The sequence below is a fragment of the Rattus rattus genome, chromosome 2 (genome assembly GCF_011064425.1).
Source record: "Rattus rattus isolate New Zealand chromosome 2, Rrattus_CSIRO_v1, whole genome shotgun sequence".
Taxonomy (NCBI): Eukaryota; Metazoa; Chordata; class Mammalia; order Rodentia; family Muridae; genus Rattus; species Rattus rattus.
This window is the reverse complement of record NC_046155.1, coordinates 30092189-30112678: the sequence shown is the minus strand read 5'-3', so window position 1 is coordinate 30112678 and position 20490 is coordinate 30092189. Positions and strand designations below refer to the sequence as shown.

At 43.8% G+C, this 20490-nt stretch overlaps 1 protein-coding gene, 1 long non-coding RNA gene and 1 other non-coding gene across 3 annotated transcripts; 1 reads left to right on the top strand and 2 right to left on the bottom strand.

Annotated features, from left to right (window-relative positions):
* Positions 1–4040: 4040 nt before the first annotated feature.
* Positions 4041–6316, bottom strand: Tpd52l3 (TPD52 like 3). Its single transcript, XM_032895471.1, has one exon. The coding sequence runs from the start codon at positions 6242–6244 to the stop codon at positions 5549–5551; it is 696 nt and encodes a 231-aa protein (XP_032751362.1). The 5' UTR covers positions 6245–6316; the 3' UTR covers positions 4041–5548.
* A 4848-nt stretch (positions 6317–11164) lies between these two features.
* LOC116893770 lies at positions 11165–12930 on the top strand. The gene is made up of 3 exons (XR_004387005.1): positions 11165–11207; positions 11334–11382; positions 12866–12930. It is a non-coding gene; the product is annotated as an uncharacterized LOC116893770 (long non-coding RNA).
* A 6796-nt stretch (positions 12931–19726) lies between these two features.
* LOC116895022 lies at positions 19727–19888 on the bottom strand. Its single transcript, XR_004387208.1, has one exon. It is a non-coding gene; the product is annotated as a U1 spliceosomal RNA (small nuclear RNA).
* Between the last annotated feature and the right edge of the window lie 602 nt (positions 19889–20490).

Here is a 20490-nt window from a genome sequence, read left to right as displayed (position 1 = left end):
GTTGGTTTTTCAAATATGGTTTTACTCTGTTGGGTAATTTGATTTTATTCCTAATTTTTGAGGTGTTTTCTTAAACCACAAAAGACATTGAATTTTGTCACATGTATTTTTTTTGGCATTAGTTGAGGTGATTATTGACAAAATTTTAAATATTGAACCAAATCCTTGTAGTTCAGAAATAAGTCCCGCTTGATCATAGTACACAATCCTTTAACATACTATTTAATTCATCCTGCCATGAATTTGTTGAGGATATTTACGTCAATGTCAACAAAGATATTGGTCTGCAGTTTGTTTCGTGTGTGTGTGTGTGTGTGTGTGTGTGTGTGTGTGTGTGTGTGTGTGTGTGTAAGTGAACGAGTCTCTGTGGCAAGCACGCAGAGTTCAAACCTGTGGGAGTGTGTTCTTTCCTTCCACCATGTGGATTCTGGGAATCAAACTTAGGTCATCAGGCTTGGAAAGCAAGCCCTGCTACCCACTGAACTGTCTCATCAGCCCTTAATAGTATTTTTACAGCAGGGGCTTTCTGACTTCCAGAGTTGAACAGAAATCTCTGATGATTTTGTTTCTATCCCCTTTACGAAACAAGCTGCCTACTTCCTGTTTTTGACAGTCTCTGGGGTTTTGAAAAGTGTGAGGATAATGTGTTTTGGGGTGAACTTCTTAGAATTCACCTACTTGAAGCTTGTTGATCTCGGGCACATATGTTTGTGCTTCTCATTATTATCTGACTGTTGTCTTCTCTCTGCCCACTCCTTTCTGTTCCTTCTCCTTCTAATTTTTTTTTATGCATTGAGATGATCTGTGATCTTACACTTGATTCTATTTACATGCTGTTTCATGTTTGTTAATTTTTATGTTGAATATCTTTGAATCCCTGGATTACAACACCAACTTTATCATGATTTTCAATGTTCTCTAGAATTTTTTCAAATATTCTGTTGAGGATTTTTGCCTCAATGTGGCATTTCTTCCTCCGTTTTTCCTCTTTCTCCTGCTCCTTTTCCATCATTTCTTCTTGTGGAATTCCCGTAGTGTGTATGTTGGTTTACCTGACAACATCCCACCACCCTTGGTCTTTGTTCACTTCTTTCCAGAGTCAGTAATAATTTCATTCTTCAGGTAAATTTTTTTCATGGCAGATCTTCCTTTGAGTCTCTGCAATTCATTTTCAGTCCGTTGACAGAACAGTTCAGCTCTAGATTTCTTGTCTTTTAGGTTTTCCATAGCTTTACCACTCTTCTTGCAAGGCATGGTCATCTAGCCCTGTCTTTGCCATGGCCATGGGACATGTGACCCTGTGAGACAAAACATTCAACTCTTGTGTCTTGGTTTATTCAAGCTGTGATAATAAAACGTTGTAAACTGGCTTCTAAACTACAGAACTATATTTCTCATTGTTTTGGAGGTCAAGAAGCCCAAGACTAAGGCAGAAGACAAACTGTTTCTTGATCCATAGATGGTGACTTTTTATTGTGTTTTCTCACAGTGGAAAGATGTGTCCTTGATCCCACTTACAAGATATGAGAGTTAATCACCTCTCTACAGTATTATCACCATGTCAGTTAGGGTTTCAACATAGGATGGGGGAGGCCATGGCCGTTTAGGGTGTCTTCTAATCTCTATTTTCTAATCCTCCTGCTTGTATGGGTGATGCAAGGTCAGAGAGTAGAAAGCCCTGGGGATTTGGTTTAATATCCTGCAGCCAGTGCTTTTCAGGGTTGAGCAAATTTAGGAATAGGAATCTTTGAGTGTACATATATTCCAGAAATTGTTGGAAATTGCATCTTAGAAGTATCAATTTAGGTTAAACCACAAAATCCAAAGGCCTAAGAGGGGCTTATGAAGGTGTATGAGACAAAGAGCGGAGGGGACCCAGCACATGTGGTAGAAGCAGATGGGAAAAAATGGAAATGGAGAAAAACCTTTGTAAATGGAACCCATGTTTGTGAAGAGGCATTTTATACCATGACCGCCTCCCCCACCACACACACACACACACACACACACACACACACACTGTTTCAGATATGCTGGAATCCATTTAAAACAAGAAGCAAAATGAATATACCACTTCCATTTCATAATTAGACATTCTTTTTATCTTGCAAATGTATTCATCTATCTCTTCCAGGATGTTGGCTTCTCTACAACATTTCTCAAAGTACTTCTCTGTGACCGTTCCCTTCTAACTGAAGTGCTACGCTCCTGCCTTATTTCCTTCAGAGTTAAGTCCTGCTGCCTGAAGCTCCCGCTGTAGAGGACTACGTACTGATGATTCTGTGCCTGCTTCCCTACCCTCACTGCTCACCAGCCCCTCCTTTCTGGCCTCGATGACCGTGTACAGGTATTTCCTGGAATACGTCTACTGGTGCATTCCGTCATGGCTCAGTTCTGCCCACCGCATAGATACTCTACTTACACTTGTCTGGCAAACTTCTAGTCTTTTTAAGATTTTACGCTCCTGTGAGGTGTGTTCATTTCCCTCCAGACACCAGGCATAGTCCAGGCTGGCTTCAAGTTCTTAATCCCCTGCCTCAGAGTCCCAAGTACAGTAGCCATCACGGATGCCTCTATATAATCTTTACTGACCTTCCAAGATAGAATCGAACACAACCTTCCAGAGGTTTCCCTTCATCTGTGGCACACGTGTCTGTGTAGGCACTTACCAGGGTGTGAGCCCAACAACCTCAAGCCAATGATTCGAGAAGCTGAGTGTTTCTAAAGAAGGAGGACAATGTCTACTTAACCTCTATCCCCAGGGCCTGGCATAGCTCCTAACATATAAGAAAGCCCATTTGTCTTCAAATACCTAAAGTGCCTCAAAAAATTTAAAAAAAAAAAGGATCCTGTCAGCCAGTTAGTTGTTAATAATCTCTTGGATCCAAGATTTGATATCTAAATTTGTGATATTCTTCCATTATTTTAATAAGAATTTGTTGAAGATTTACTTTAACTTAAACATGTAGGATAATGACTCACCAACAACATCAGAAATATGCTCCACTGTTTTCAGAGAATTGAGAATTTCTTGAAGGTGTTCAGGCAAAGCGTTCCACGTGGGGCTGGGAGCTGTGGGACTCAGGGGAGCGGGCCTGGAGCACGAGTGGGGTGGAGGCGTGTACAAACTCCAGAAATCCTGTCCTGAGATCAGCAGGAGTAGGATTGCTACGCCCCTGCCTCTGGCCTGTGTGTCCTAGAACCAGTAGCAGTTCGCCCCGGCCTTTGCCCACCAGAGAAGGTCACAAAGCTGGATAGTCAAGTTAAACATCCTCTCCCAGTCTAAAGTCATGTGCTGCAGCACCTGGAGGTCCTCCCTATGCAAATGAGGCATCCCAAGGTCCTCCCTATGCAAATGAGGCATCCGAAGCACCCTGGCCCTGGCCAATGATGCACATTCACCCTAAAGCCTCTACTCATCCTACAAGGGTTTAATAAATAGCCTTTGTCCCCCTACTAAAATGAGCTGTCTCACTGAAGCTGCTTCCCGAGATTCTGTCCTCACCGCATTCACCCTCTGCCTGAGGTCCTACCTGAGCTTCTGCCTTGCTTCCCCTCTCAGAATCCACAGCTAATCAGGCTGAGGGGAAGCCTGAACATCAGGTACTTGTCTGTAGTCCCAGTACTTAGAAGTCTAGGGCAGGTAAATCACATGGGTTGCTATATAGTGAGACTCCATTTCAAAAAAAATTATTTGAAAAAAATCCTATCATTCTTATGAGTTATTAAATAAAAGAGAATGTATTTCAGGTTTGGCCCACGGTATCATTAAGATTGTTCACAACTCGGGGTTGGGGATTTAGCTCAGTGGTAGAGCGCTTGCCTAGCAAGCACAAGGCCCTGGGTTCGGTCCCCAGCTCCGAAAAAAAGAAAAGAAAAGAAAAGAAAAGAAAAAAAAGACTTCACAACCTTTCTGACCTATAGGTCCCTGCCCATTGGCCAATTTTCACTTTTTCTTGTTGTTGATTTGTTTTTTATCCTCCAGCACTATTATAATTATAATAAACAAAGAAATAAACTTGCAAAAGACTTATATAATTTGTTTTAATCCAAGCAAGACATGGCCTTTGGGACTCAGTCGAGGGCTGGGATTTTTCAATGGCTTTACAGTTTACCGAGATCTTCTATATTGACAGCAGTATTTAGTTTCACTATAGAGAACAAAAGGAATGTAAGAAAAACATTCAAGAAATAGCAACACAGGATCGGGTACTAGCACTTGTAGGCAATGACAGGTTATTGAAATGTACCCAAGCTAACAGTGGACGGCTGCCATTCAAGGCTATACCAGCTCCTATTTCAGACAGTGTGGTGGGAGGAAAGAAGGAAGCTGCTGGGATGGGGATTTTAAAAGACGAAAATAAGGAACAAAACACAAACATAGAACAAAAACAAAACACAGTTCCTGTGGAAGTGGGACATAAGAAAGCTTGAACAAACTCAAACTGAGTTCCTACAGATTCCTATTGATCTTGGGGGGGTTGGGTTCTTCCTTCCGAGTTGAGGTTAAAAACAGGCAGGTTTAGAGCCAACCAGAAGAGTGATGTGTATTCCATAAGGCTAGTTCAAAGTCATAGCAGTCAGCATTACAGGGGACTGGTATTCTTTTCAAAAGGTTTAAGAGGAGGTGGGTGGAGGCTTATAGTTCTTAAATCTGGACACATTGTATCCCTCCTGTCCCTTAGCGGAAGGTGGTTACTAATTGGCAACTGCTGCAGAATGAGATGCAGCTGGTGGTAGAGACACGCCGCCTCAAGGGTGAAACTTTAAAGCACAACTTTAATATTCAAATAGAGAAAATGTACAGGTAATGTAAATTAGCGTTTTCACTTTGAGTCCAAAATCGTGATCTCCCGAATTAAAGCTAAGTCGATTTGCTGAATTGGCCACTTTGAAAAAAATGAAAGTTTTATAAAATGTATAGTTTTAGAGTAACGATTAGTGGCTAATATGTTTTCTCTTTCCCGGCAGCTTTAAGATGGTCAGTTTTCTTGATTGTTTTAAAAAAATAAAAGCTGTGGTGACAGGGAGGTAGCTCAGGAGACTTTGTACAGGATATGTGAATCATTGGACTGCATCCCCAACACTGCACTACAATAAAGGTTGTAGGTCAAGTGGTGCTTGTAGAAAATGGTGCTTGCAGAATATCTAGCCAGGTTACTTCCCACCTTTTCCCAATCCCAGATAGAAATTTCGTTGGCCTTCTAATCGACTAATCTTTCAAAGAGTTTAGGATCTGGTCTAAGATCCCTGGGAGCCATTACTGAGTCCATTAAAAGTAACCACAGAAAAGCTAACATAGAGATATGTTTCTTCTACAAACTTCAGTATTAATAACTAGTTCAAACTTGGGCTTCTTTCCCATTTAAGAGCAGCAAATATCTATGCAAAATGGGTATTCTTGTTATCAAAACTGGACTGTATCTATGTCCAGAATTATAATAGCTTTACCATTGTTCATTGTTTGCTTGTTTTTGTTTGGCAAGTATGATGACGGAAGAAGGGCTATATATACAGGTTTGGCAGCTAAGCAAGGCTAACAAAGGGCTTACTCTGGCTTCAGGAGAGAAAACAGTTGATCATCAAGCCCTGAAACAGTTTCATATCCACTCCCCAGAACCGAGTGTGGATCGCTGCCACTCGCTGGTGAAGGAAGAAGGCCACTGCCGAGCTCTCTGCCACCCGCGACTCTTGACTTGACTGTCCCCACCAGCTCTTCAAGAGATTTGAACGTGGACGACTTCTTCATGTCTCCAAGCTTCCTGCAGATGGCAGAACCCATCGAGGCCAGGGCAGTTGAAGTCTTCTGCTTCATGTAGGTGTTGGAGGCCTGAACATCATGCCAGCTCTTGGACAGATTCTGCCTCAGTCCCACCAAGGCCACGCAGCCTAACTTCCTCTTGAGTTCGCCACACCGCTTCTCTTTGGCTGCGAGCAGGTCACGCAAGCTTAAGATCTCTTCCTCCAATTTAGTAAGCTCAGATCTGAGCTCCATTTGCTCAGCCTCCGTCAGATCTGGTTCTGAAGCTAGGTGGAATTCATTTGTGGACGCAGAGGTCTCTGTCATGGCATCTGAAACAGACAAAGAAAGATCTTCGTTCAGGGAGTCCAGGTCCAGTTCTTGATAGACAGAATCCAGTCCTTGGTTTGAGGAGAAGCAGTTAGGGCTGGTGGAGCTAACGTCTAGGCCTGCAGGCTCAGACTTCTGGCCAGAGGGATGGGACTCGAGGTGAGACGGGTCCATATCTTGGGCAGCAAAAGTCAGGCACTGGTTGATGAGTCTACGTCCTGTCGAGAGGAGTGGACGCTTTTGATGGGGATCCACTTCCGGGTTGTAGGGGTTGGATGTGGGCGAGATGCAAGCCTCAGGGGTGGGACTTCCGGCCCGCAGGGCTGGCGGTCATTGACACCTATCTCCATTTCTGACTGCTCTATGGATGTGTTCCAGGAGATTGTTTCTGTATCACAAGGACCTTGTGAGGCAAGCAGAGTCCGGATTATTACTGAGAGACACTTCTTTTCCTCTAGCAGCAATGACCCAGGCCAAGTGTTCGCACCAGATTATCTGGCGCCCCAGACAATCAGGATGTTAACCCGGGGAGGGCCTGTGTCAGGTGTCATATAGAGCCTTGTTCGTCTGCCTGTTCCCAGGGAGTACCCTTGGTGAACTCTTAGACTCAGTGATCTTCTTGGATATTCTAGTCGTCCTTGCAAGCTTTACATTGTGGAATACAACACAACCCTCCACACACCTCAGGAACTTGCTATACTCACGTCTGTGTGTCTGCATCTAAGGCAACTTCAGCCCTCTTTCAAGTGTGTAGTCAATAACCCTTTCTCACAACCCAGTAGTGCTTATTGTTGTATTAGCTCAGAGGTAATTATAAATTATAGTTTATATATTATATAATTATAAAATAAATAATAAATTAAAAATCATAATTGTTCCTATTGGGAGCATGAAGGCTGGTGTGGGATTTGGCTGCAGGTATGAAGGTGTGAAAATGAAAAGCAACACCTTCCCAAATGCCATTTTGTTCCTGGATAGACTTTCCCTCCTTTTTGCCTGTTCAAACTCCGGTGGTTTCAAGAATATGTCCAGACTCTGACCACACTCTGCTTATTCTCAACTGGTAATTAACAGGTTTTTTTTTTGTTTGTTTGTTTTTTTTTAAATCCCCTGGATTAAGTAGCTAGCGTGGATCACACATTGATCCTTTAGAATGGATAGTTCAAATTACTGGCTCTAAACTGCCATTCGATATTCCTTCTTTGGATTGTTCTGACCCCTCCCTGGCTGTCTATCTCCTTGTATATATGTTCCCTGGCTCTTCAATCAAAAACATGAATTCTTTGTTAGCTTTGATTCTATTTGACGCAGTAATTTTCCCCCTGCAGATCAAAACCGAGTTGGCCCATTTCTAAACCTTGCTTTCCAGACCCCATATCAAGACATGGCGTCTCAAAGGAGGACTCCTCGTTGGAGCGTTCTCACCTTATTGATCAGTGCTGTCCTGGAACAGTTTGTCTTATTAGGCTTACGTTTAACCGCATTGAAAACATTTACGTTTTGAAATAGCTCCATTAAACAAAACTTCATGTAGTTTACAGGGACCCAATCGGTTGTTTCCAAAATCTATTCTTTTAAGGTTTGAAAATGCCCAACAGCGAAGTGACATAAAAAGAAAAGAAACTGCAAGCTTTCTGATTCTGTTTCAGCGACAGCGACAGAAATCAGTTCCGGCACCTGTGGTTTTCCTATCTTTTGTTGGTGATGGTGCTGAAGCTGCTCTTGACCTACATTTACTAAAGAAAAAACTTTGAAGTTACTTACCCAGTAAGAAGGATGGGTTCATAAAAAGTCCCTCCAAACGTAAAAAGGAAATGAAACTCTAAAGAAAAAAAAATCCTGTCACGTGTAGAAACCTCTACATTTTATTAATAAACATTCTCGACTATAAATGGAAAGCAGTATCCTCAACTAGAGATCCTGCCTGCCCACATGTTTTGACCCGAGTTTCCTCTTTACGGACTGGGATAGGACAGACAGTATTGCTGAAAAGAAGCTCTCAGGCCAATACAAGGAGGCGGTGAATAAAGCTGTCCTGTGTGTCAGAGAAGACTTGCTTTATGAGATGCAGGTAGATAGAGGTGGTCAGCCTCTGCCCAGGAAAGAACCAAGCATGACACATTTCTCTACTTAGGATCTTGAAAATCACAGGACGACTTAGAAGGGAGCAGGGGGTTGGCCATGTTGAATCGCTATTGGGTTCTCACTGTCCTCTCTAACCTACGCTTTGCCGACACCCTATTGGAATGCATACAGGGGGCCAGAGGCAATCAAGGGAGCTAGTGGCAATTTTCCGTATGTGTGACCCATTAGTTAAAGAAAAAACTTTGTCTAGAGGCTATGAATACCGGGAGGCCCGGGTTCTGTTAGGGGAGGGTCCGGAGTGGCAGCAGGAGGTATCTTTAAGTGGCTGGGTACAGGGTGTTTATCTGCCTACAGAAGAGAACTGAAAGGGTTAATGGACATGGAAGGGTTAATCCTGAGTGAGGAGGACTCCCAGAAGTAACTAGGAGACTGGAGTGGGGGTTGTGTGCGTGCACGCGTGAACAGCATTTATATTATGCCCGTATGCTAAAGTCCCGAGGCTCTGCATGGAGGGGTTAGAGCCAGCAAATTGGGGCCAAAGCAATCTAACTTCCATGCATCCAAGGCTGCAGGGGCAAGAAGATATAAAGGTTATTAATGGAATTTCCAAACCTTTCAACGGTTGTGATCATTGTGGCAGGTTTGCTGGAATACCAAAAGACAAAGACAAAAACGCACTGCATCCTGGACTGCAGTCCCTGGCAGCTTAAGCCACTCCTGTCTCAGAACAGTCGTGCGTGCGATGACAGCAGCATAATAATTATTTTACTTCCTCAATCCTGGGGCACAACCAGTTACAAGACACAGCTTCGTTTTAAAAAGAGGTTTCTAGAAGGAAAACCCAACAATTTTAAGTTGTACGTTGATTTTTTTTTAAAGATGAAATTCTAATTTTAGGAACACTAAAATGTCACAAAATGTGTATTTTTAAAATGGCGAAACACGGTAGTGATGCAGCCATCTGCAGTCATGGGGACATCAACACCTTTGTTTGGGTCCTACTACAATGTAGATGAGACTTTTATTTTTCTTCCTATTCTAAGAAAAAAAAACAGATCAGGAACTGACTTTTTGTTTATATCTGCTCGGATAATAAAACTAATGGATGAAGAACAGAATACATCGGTATTTCTGTATGGAGAAGCCACCATGAAATCCAACTTTAAAAAGAAAACAACAGCGAACGGAGACAGCTAGTGTTTTCCAACCGTGTCCCAGGAATCATTAATATTTTCACATTACTTCAACCTCAATGTTCTTGAGAGGGAAGTACAGAAACATTAGGCATCCAGGGAGATGGCTCAACGGATAAAGTACTTGCTGAACAAATTTGAAGACCTGATTCGAATCCCCAGAACCCATGTAAAAGCTGAGCTCAGATCTCCTACAGCGAAACCTAACTGGGCACATTCAATAATGAGCAAAACGAAGGTACCCTGATTCAAAAGGAGGAAGGCAAAGACTTACAAGGTGGCCTTGTGACTGCCACATGTGTCTTGGCATGCACACACCTATACTCACATTAATGTGCACACAAACACACACACTACATACATATATCCATATACCACACATCACACATATACACAATACATTATACTCAGTTGCACACATAAAGGTTATCTACTTTTCTAGTTTCATTTATTTCAGTGACAAACGCCATGACTAAAAGTTACTTTGTGGGAGAAAGGGCTTATTTGGCCTACAACTCCAGGCCCCAGTGCATTATTAAAGTAAGTTAAAGCAGAATTTGAAGGCACTCAAAGAACTCAAATGACTTCACACATTACCACTGACGAAGAAACTTACTTTATAACAAAGGAAGCAGATCAGGAAGCATGGAAGGTGCTGCTGGCCAGCTAACAGGCAGGTTTCTGCTGGGCTAGCATTTATATACAATCCAGGACCACCTGCCTAGGGCATGGGGTTGCCCACAGTGGACTGAGTCTTCCTACATCAACTAACAGTCAAGACAATCCCTCACAGACATATCTACAAGCCAATCTGATCTCGACAAAGCATCCGTTTAGATTCTCTTTCCAGATAATTCTAGATAATGCCAAGTTGACAAGGTTAATCAGGTAACACACACACAATTGGGGGGGCACTTGGAGAGATAAGAATAGGAAATGAACATTATGCGGGTTAAGCCCTGGCTCCGGTATTGAAGTCCAGCCTTGCAAACATACACAGAGCTGTTTAACTTCTGTGAGGCTGAGTCTTGCCAGTTTTATAGGTCATGATGGAGCATTGCCTCCAGAACAAGTGTCCGAGGTGACAGTTGGCAGTCTCAGGATATTAATCCCCTAAACTAGATTTCTTTTAAAAAGGAAAAAAAAAAAAAACCCTTCATTTTCAAAAAAAAAATCTGTAAACTTTCTGAAATGTATTCATACACACCCCATGTGCACACTCCTTTGATAGTCATCACCAAGCAATTAGCTGCTGTTTGCCTAAGGAAACGGTGTATTTCAATGATTTAATAGTTTTTTTAAGATTTATTTATTTATTTCATGTATTTGAGTACTCTGTCCACTTCAGCCTTCAGACACACCAGAAGAGGGCATCAGATTCCCATTACAGATGGTTGTGAGCCACCATGTGGTTGCTGGGAATTGAACTCAGGACCTCTGGAAGAGCAGTCGGTGCTCTTAACCGCTGAGCCATCTCTCCAGCCCCGATGTCACAGTTCTTTTCTTGTCTTTCTTTCTCTTCAGTTAACTGCCACCAAAATTTTAGATCACCCATTTCTTTTTGTCCTTATCAGATTTTATTACCCATGTACCAATAGAAAATGTGTTATTTATTTGTGTCTGCTTTTGAACCTGAGACAGTTTGAATCATACCGATGTATTCTTCCCCGACTTGCCCACTGTTGTTAAGATCCATCCATGTTGATAGTGTTATTGCATGGTATTCCCTTCCCTTGATGTATGGTATTGTATGATGTGCTTCAATCTCAATATATGTATGTCTTTATCATTGATACAGGCTTACTGAGACATTGAGTGCCTCAAAGGTCAGCATCTCATCTGCAATGTGTCACCCTGAGGTGGGTCCATCTACAGTACATCCTCATGCATACACTTAGAGTTTTTAGTGCATAAGTGATTTATTCACAATTAGACTCCCTCTCCTGAACTTTGTCCTGATGCTCATTTAAGACATCCCTTCCCAGGACTCATTCTGTACTTCTGGCCTACGGCTGACTGCATGTGTACAAAACTGTAAGTTCATTCACTCTCCTGCCTCAAAGCTTTTGCCTGTGACGTTTGCTTGCTCTGCCTGGAAGGTCCATGGCTCTCCCACCTTTTCCCCACTACCGAGGTCTCCTGGATAGCGAAGGCTTTTTCTAGTTTGGGGTGTTCCTTGACCAAGCTAAGTTCCTGCTGCTGGCATCTCAAACCATATTCATTTGGCTTTCAGAAGAGTCAGCTATCTCAGGAGATGAACCCCTACAGCTGTCCTCAGTGCCTGGAAAAAAACGAGGCAGCTCTGCTTTGTGTGGTTATAAATGTAATGGGCAGGAACTGTGGAAGTGCCATGGAGCCTTGTCTATACCTATCTTTGCAAACTCTGTTGGTTAGGGTAAGCAGAGTAAGGACACCAATTGCATTCTCGTCAGTGAAAAAGTAGACACCCCTTTATTTGGGCTTAAGGCCCTCTCAACAATAGGAAAATCATGGCTTGTACTAGGAACCTAGCCAGCTACCCAGAGCTGGTGAAGTCATGGATCTTGGAGGAGAACCTACAACCACCACTTTACTAAGCCAACGTAATCCCTGACTACATTCTAAATATTTATCCTTCTCTTTTCAACAAATGGAAACCATTGCAGAAAACCGCAGTCAATCAAGACGCAGAGTCGTACAGCCCAGTCCCAACTGATACATCTACACACGTCTCCTGCTCCCAAGGCTCTGGGATCATTTTGGAAAAGGGGGTGGAGATATTTTAAGAACCAGAGGAACAAGAAGTTTGCTGTGAGGTTGTATCTCCTAGAAATGTTAGAAGAAGCTAGATCCGTGTCTCACCAAAATGGCTGCCTTATACATGTGTCAGACAAGGAGGACGGTACAGTAGAAGTGGGAAAAACTCAAGAGACTTCAACCCTATACAATTACTGGTTATATAAGACCAAAGAGTCAGTTCCGAAGACATATGTACCAGAAGCATTACACAGACTGAACAGGATGTATTTTTATACTTAAGAATATGCCCACAAACTAAGCCACTACCCAAAGACTATACATGGACTGACCCTGGGCTCCATCCTCATAGGTAGCAATGAATGGCCTAGTAAGAGCACCAGTGGAAGGGGAAGCCCTGGGTCCTGCTAAGACTGAACCCCCAGTGAATGTGATTGTAGGGGGGAGGGCAGTAATGGGGGGAGGGTGGGGAGGGGAACACCCATATAGAAGGGGAGGGGGAGGGGCTAGGAGGATGTTGGCCTGGAAACCGGGAAAGGGAATAACAATTGAAATGTAAATAGGAAATACCCAATTTAATAAAGATGGAGAAAAAAAAAAGAATATGCCCACACAACAACAATGAAGGAAAAAGAGGTGATGAACAAGGCTTAGGGAATACTTGGGAGGGGTGGGAGAGGGAAGAGAAGAGGAAACTGATAAAATTATATGCTAATCTCAAAAAAGTGTTTTATTTTAAAAGGAGCTAGACAAATCACTTGTTATTTGTACTTCCTTTCAGGACAAGGAGCTCCCAGGAAACTTTCTTCAAATAACAAGGTGTTGCAGTAAAAATAAGAAATGGCGGAACGATTCCCATGATTACGCGGGTGGGTCACGCTCTCGCTAGTTCTGGCTCCAGCGGGCCATTGGAACTTGTGCTAATTTATCTTAGCAGTTTCACGCTGCCCCCATCTATTTTCTGACCCTCTGTCCTTGAGCCGTTCCAACACAGCACCCTGTCAGGCTGCCTTGCCCTCACTCACGGCTCTCTTGGCTGGTTTCCGCCATGCCAGGCATACACACCCCAATTCCAATTCCATGGAGGGCCCAGCGCATCCGGCCACCATACACTCTCTTGAACTCAATTATGTCGCCACATGAAAGAACACATCACACAATATCCTCTGATCTAATTGATAAGATATAATTTGCCCATCTAGACAACACAAAATCCTGTATGCATCCGTCCCTTAAGAATATTCGTAACAACCTGTAATACGTGCAGAGAGGAATCTTAACGTTCACTACCATGTTCTCCTGGCTCCCTCTCCTCGCTCCAGCCTCCTCAGCCTCTCTAAAACTTTTCTCCCGCCATCCTTCCTTCTTGTCCAATGACAAGCCTCGTTCTACCCTGTACCCGCCTTCACCTGCCTGACGTCAACCTACAACAAGGTAAATCCAACCTTTGTGTAGTCGTTAGTTTGATTGCCTTAGAAAGGAAATCTCGTACTTGGCTTCCTGTGCGCTTATCCTATGCCGGCTGTTCATCTGCAGGACATCTCTCTAAGAAGGACTAAGGAGAGGTGGAGACAGACAGCAAAACCAAATTAGGTTTTATTTTTTTAAATGCTGCCTAATAGTAAGAGTGCACTGAGGGATTATGCCGGTTTAGTTAAGTAGTGGGTATAGATAGATTCTCCTGCAAGAGCCATGCTCAAGTTTAAAGCTTACAGGAGAGCTCAGAGTGCAGAGAATCCTTTTAGCTTCTCACTTCGTTGATGCCTTATCTCCCAGGGGCATTTGTCAGAGCTAAAAAAAAAAACAGTTCAGATACTGTGGTTCACCGAGCTCCAGACTCACCACTTGGGCCCTCCGATCCTCCACACTTCAACGGATTCACTCTTAGTGTGTCCTCTTCTACTGTGTGACCACTTCTCATGCTTCTCTCACCTTTGCTGTCCATGGAGTGTTGAGGAATTCACATCAGGTATTTTTGTAGGACGTCTGTCAATTCGAAGCTACGTAATGCCCCCATGTGAAGACAGGGGTGCTGGGTTTTGGAGATGATCAGAGAGGTATGTTAGCACTGTTTGCACCAGGGTTACTTCGGTTGTTGTCTTGGGTGACAAGCCTGGTGGTGAGAGCCTACAGGAACCCGCAGGCCAGATTCAAGCAGGAGCTGGGCCATTTATCATCTGTACCACTTCAGGAAGTTACTCCATCTCTCTGTTCTTTGGTTCAGATCTATAAAGCGGAGTCAGTAAGTAAGTAATTCATTATGTTGTTCAATGTAGAAAAGGCACTTAGAATAGTGCTTCGTGTGTGTGTGTGTGTGTGTGTGTGTGTGTGTGTGTGTGTGTGTGTGTGTGGGCACACATCCCCTTGTTAATTGTGTTGGCTAGTCTTATGTCAACCTGACACACAATCCAGAGTTACCCCGAAGGAGAGAACCTCAATTGAGAAAATGCCTCCATAAGATCCCACTGTAGGCAAGCCCCTAGGGCATTTTCTTAGTTAATGATTGATGGGAGAGGGCCCAGCCCACAGGCTGAGCAAGCCATGGTGAGTGAACACGTGAGCAGCACCCCTCCATGGCTTCTGCATCAGCTCCTACCTCCTGGTTCCTGCCCTGATTGGGTTTCTGCCCTGACTTCCTTCAACAATGAACGGCAATATGGAAGCAAAAATCAAATAAAAACCCTCTCCCCCGAACTTTCATTTGGGTCATGGTTTTTTGTCACAGCAATAGAAACCCTTCGTCATTAATGTTCCCGACTGGCATGAGACTGACAAGATTCTATTATGTACAGCCACCAGCTCTCTTTACTCCAGAGAAGTAAGCTGTTTCTATTTAGTGATGCAAAATTGTAAACAATGTGAAAGGTCTTTGTCTTGCTCTTTCTGAGAATTTTGAATTTTCCCTCAAACAGTTTTCCTTACAAATTGTGCTATCAGGACTAGAAAAACACCTCAGTAGCTGTGAATGCTTTTTGGGCAATCATGAGGACTGGGGTTTGGATCCAGGACTCATGTCACAAGCCAGGCATTCTGCAAACACCCAGAACTCCAACTCTGAGGGAGCTGATGTTCTCTTCTCACTTCCATATGCTCACAGGCATGGCTCCCTCCATAAATGTGTGTACATTCACAAATATACCACACACACACACAGACAGACACATAGACACACAGACAGACACATAGACACACAGACACACACACAGACACACAGACACTCACACAGACAGACAGATAGACACACACAGACACATAGACACTCACACAGACAGACAGACACACAAACACACAGACACACACACATAGATACACAGACACTCACACAGACAGACAGACACACAAACACACAGACACACACACATAGATACACAGACACTCACACAGACAGACACACAGAGACACACAGACACTCACACAGACAGATAGACACACAGAGACACACAGACACTCACACAGACAGACAGATAGACACACAGAGACACACAGACACTCACACAGACAGACAGACAGACACACACAGACACACAGACACTCACACAGACAGACAGACAGATAGACACACAGAGACACACAGACACTCACACAGACAGACAGACACACACAGGCACTCACACAGACAGACAGACAGATAGACACACACACACACACACACACACACACACACACACACACACACACACACACACAGTCTTTGGAAGTCTGTACCATGTACCCCTGGGTGCTTCTGCAGAGGCTGCCTTGTGGATTTTTACTGACACTCCGGACAGTTCACACATTGTCACTTACAGACTCACTTTAGAATGCTGGCTCTTTTAGCCATTTTCAGCCATTGATCCGGTGACATGCTTTGGTTGCCTAGGACAGGAGATCGTCTCTGACTAATAATCTACGATCAAATTATTACTACTTTTTTCCCTTTGGCCTAAGCATAAGAATCCCCAGGACTGACTAGTGTTGCAAACAGAGTTAAGATTGTTCACTGATTGTACTGGTTGGTGTGGTCACCCCACAGAGGGGAGACGGTTGCATCTGTAAACCAGTGTTTTCCAATGTGCTTTCTGGGTTTTCCATCTGTGATTCTAAGTGTGAAACGCTGGTTCCCAGTGTAAAAACATTCCTCAGCTGTTTGGGTTTCTGAAAACTCCACTAGAAACTTTGTAAAAATATTCGTGAAAATCCAAATGTGCATGACTTTTGGATATTAAAAAAGATGGAAGTCTCGCTGTCTAACCAAGGCAGCCCTTGACCTCACTATATATCCCAAGCCGACTACAGACTCAAGATGATCCTCCTGCCTCAGACTCCCAGATCCCAGGATCACAGGCATGACTCACTATGCTTGAGAAAAACATGCATATGTTAATATACTTTGTAATTCTGGCTTTTACAGTCCTTTTTGTCTGTTTCTTGGTGAACCAGGCCAGTGACTACAATGGAGGCATCTGTGAAGACTCCCAGGTACTCTACATGTGCACATGTGTGTGCAAGTGGGTGCCCACAGGTGAGCATTCCATGTGCTGAGTCAGCGAAGAGAATCTCTGTGCTTTCCTTTGGCAGAAGGAACTTGAACTGAACACTTACTGCAACCCACAGATACTCGGAAGCATAGCGCACGCCATTCTTCACCATATTCCTGTGAGGGAGGACTGTTGCTGCTTCCATTTTCACAGATAAGGAAGCAGAGGCAGGGAGGTTAAACAGCTTCCTCACAGCGCTAAGAAGGGACAGGATTGGAATCCAAACCCAGTCCTATCCGAGCCCAGAGCCGTCTCCTCGCCGTTGCCTGATCTCAGTGGGATACTCGGGATACTTGTATGACTCTCACCATACCTTTCTGTGCATGCGTGTGGGCAAAACTCCTTCAAGAAGTACTATGAAAAGAAAGATGCATGTAAAGTGCCTGCCTGCCTAGACAACGAGGAGCTTGGAGATGTGTACACGTTCATGCCATCATTCCCAGACCAAGGCACAAGGATCTCTAGCAGTCAGAACACTGTCCAATGCCTCTTTCCAATCATCGCCTGCCCCCGTGCACACCAAACTAGCAGCTTCTCTGGCTTCATAGCAGCACACAGCTTTTCCATTTCGAGAGTGTGCGCGGAATTGGCAATAAACACTCCTCTGTGGCTTCTTTTGAAATTTTTTATTACATTATTTATATGTGTGTATGTGTCTTTCTTCTTGGGGTATGTGTGTGTGTATGTATATGTGTGTGTGTTTGTATATGTGTGTGTATGTGTGTGTATGGGTGTGTATATGTGTGTATGTATATGTGTGTATGTATATGTGTGTATGTATATGTGTGTATATGTGTGTGTATATGAGTGTATGTGTGTGTATGTATATGTGTGTGTATGTGTGTGTGTGTGTGTGTGCGCGTACAACTTCTAAGATGCGAGTCTCTCCTTAGCCACGTGGGACCCGCAGGTTGTCAAGCATAGTGGCAAAGTGACATCACCCGCTGAGCGTTCTCACCAGCCCTGCTGCTTTTACTTGAAACGATTGCTGTGGAGATTATCTATACTGCTCTTCTGGGGGCTCTCCTGTGTGTTTGGAAACACAAGGACATGTCTCTTCTGTACTATCGTTCAGTGTTGAGGATTGAACCCAGAACCTTGGGCATCCCAAGCAAGCACCTTCCTGCCGAGCCACCTCCCCGGTGACTTGGGATAGCTTCTCCAATTTGGCACTCCCTTTTGGCTTCGGAAGTAATGTTTTTAAAGCAGAACGTTGGGAAAGTGAGGAGAGCTCACAACGGAATTCTGCTACCAGGAGGTAACCATTAAAGCTCTCAGTATACCCTCACAGTGTGCTTCTCTAGGACTGTGTGATTGCTAGCTTGGGATTATAGGGACGCTTTTTGAAAAATAAGCTGTTATTTTCTCCCAGTAGTTCATATCACCATTCCTCATGCCATCCAATATCCATTCTTTTGTAATGATTTACGAATATTTTAAGTGCTTTTATTTTCAAGATTATTCCTTTTTTAAAATGCTGATTGTAGGGACATACATAAAGCAGTCACAAGACACAGACCGGCATGACAGAAACCTTGTCTCCCTCCCAGCTCCAGGCTCCTCAGCGATCGGGGCCTTCCCTTCCAGTGTGTTACTCTGAGGCTATTCTGTGCAGATATAAATAGATATGGGGACAAGATGTTTTCTCTTCCTTACGCACAAATGTCAGCACACTGAGCTAATTTTGCCCTCCGCTTCCTTTGCCTGAGGTTTCTGGGAGAATGCTTTGTATTAGTATTTAAAGAGCTTGCTTTTTTTAATCATATGATTCAATGCTTGCAAGAGTACAGAGTGCAGCTACACTGGGAGGCCATTTTTCATCTGATCGGCAAAACCAAAATGCTGTTCTGCCTCATCAGTGACAGAGCTCACATGACAGAGGGTGACAGGCTGCTCTTACCTCTGCAGAGAGAAGTCAGGCAGCGCTTATCAAAGCGTTCATGAGCCCTGACCAGCATCTCCATGTCTAGGACTTTATTCCCTATGCACTACCCCCACATGTAACATGGGGTACACACATGGGTTTTGTTGCTTTTGTTTTCCTTAGAAATATTAAATCATAAGTGCCCAAAGCCTTGCTCAGTGCATACATGCATTTCTTTCTTTTTTTTATCTTAATTGCATTTTAGTTTACATTTTAAATGTTATCCAATTTCCTGGTTTCCCCTCTAGAAACCCTCTATCCCACTCCCCCCAACCCCACCCCTGCTTCTATAAGGGTGCTCCCTCACCCACCTATCCACTCCTTCCCACTTCCCCTCCCTGACATTCCCCTACACTGGGGCACCGAGCCTTGACAGGACCAAGGGCCTCTCCTCGCATTGATGCTTGACAAGGCCATCCTCTGCTATATATGCGGATGGGGCCATAGGTCCATCCCTGTGTACTTTTGGGATGTTTAGTCCTTGAGAGCTCTGGGGAGTCTGGTTGGTTGATATTGTTGTTCTTCCTATGGGGCTGCAAACCCCTTCAGCTCCTTCAGTCCTGTCTCTAACTCTTCCATTGGGGACCCTGTTCTCAGTCCAATGGTTGGCTGCGAACATCCACCTCTGTATTTGTAAGGCTCTAGCAGATCCTCTCAGCAGACATACGTATCAGGCTCCTGTCAGCAAACACTTCTTGGCATCTGCAATATTATCTGGGTTTGGTGGCTGCATGTGGGTTGCATCCCCAGGTGGGGCAGTCTCTAGATGGCCTTTCAGTCTCTGCTCCACACTTTGTCTCTGTATTTCCTCCTGTGAGTATTTTTGTTCCTCCTCCTAAGAAGGTCTGAAGCATCCACACTTTGGTCTTCCTTTTTCTTGCGCTTCACGAGGTCTGTGGATTGTATCTTGGGTAATTTGAGCTTTTGGGCTAATATCTGCTTATCAGTGAGTGCATACCATGTGTGTTCTTTTGTGATTGGTTTACCTCATTCAGGATGATATTTTCAGGTTCCATCTATTTGCCTAAGAAGTCAAAGCGAGTGTTTTTTTTCCTCTGATATTTTTGAGATGACTGGCAATCTTCCCTTTCCCTGGGAGTTGGGATGACAGACATGTGCTGCAATGCTCAACATCTTATTTTGAAAAGCAACAAAGTACAACATACAAAAATTTCCAATGTGAACAACAAAATACACAGAGGAAGGAAGGTGTGAATACCGTCCTTGGTACCACAAATGAGGTAGTCACAATGCCTAAGTTGGGGGAAATTGCAGACGTATCAGACTTGGAGTACAATGAGATGAGCATCAGAGTGGGAAGACCACCGTGAGGATCACAGTACCTCTCTCGCCAGGTAAGGACAGAACTTCAGTGTCTTACTAGAGAAACGCTGGTTAACAGACTTTTAAACCTCAAGAACTATTATAAAATATTTCCCATGGCCTGAAAGTTACAAGTATAACATTGCCAAAGAAGGAATGTTTATACCTTTTGTGAACACTGCTAGAAACAAACATCATTTAAAAAAAAAATCAAGGCAGGTGGCCCAATGGCTCAGCAGGTAAGAACAGTAGCTTCCCAGTCTGAAGACCTGAGTTTGATCCCTGAGCCCCCCTGAAGGAAGGAGAGAACAGACTCTGTCAAGTTGTCCTCTGACCCACACATGCACACATACCCCTCCTCCAGGTAAACAGATAAAATCTGATGATGGTGATGATGCTGATGGTGATGACAATGGCTGAGCTAGTAAGATCGTTTGCTGTTGAAGTGTGAGGAACTGAGTTTGAAATCCAGACATAGTTGTGATCCTGTCAGGGACAGTGATGGTTCAGGCTTACTGCTATCAGCCTAGCTCCAGATTCAGGGGGAGAGGCTGTCTCTAAGGAAGAGGGTGGCGAGAGCTAGAACTGCTCTCCTCTGTTTTCTGCATGCATAATCATGGGTTCACACCTAGACACACATGT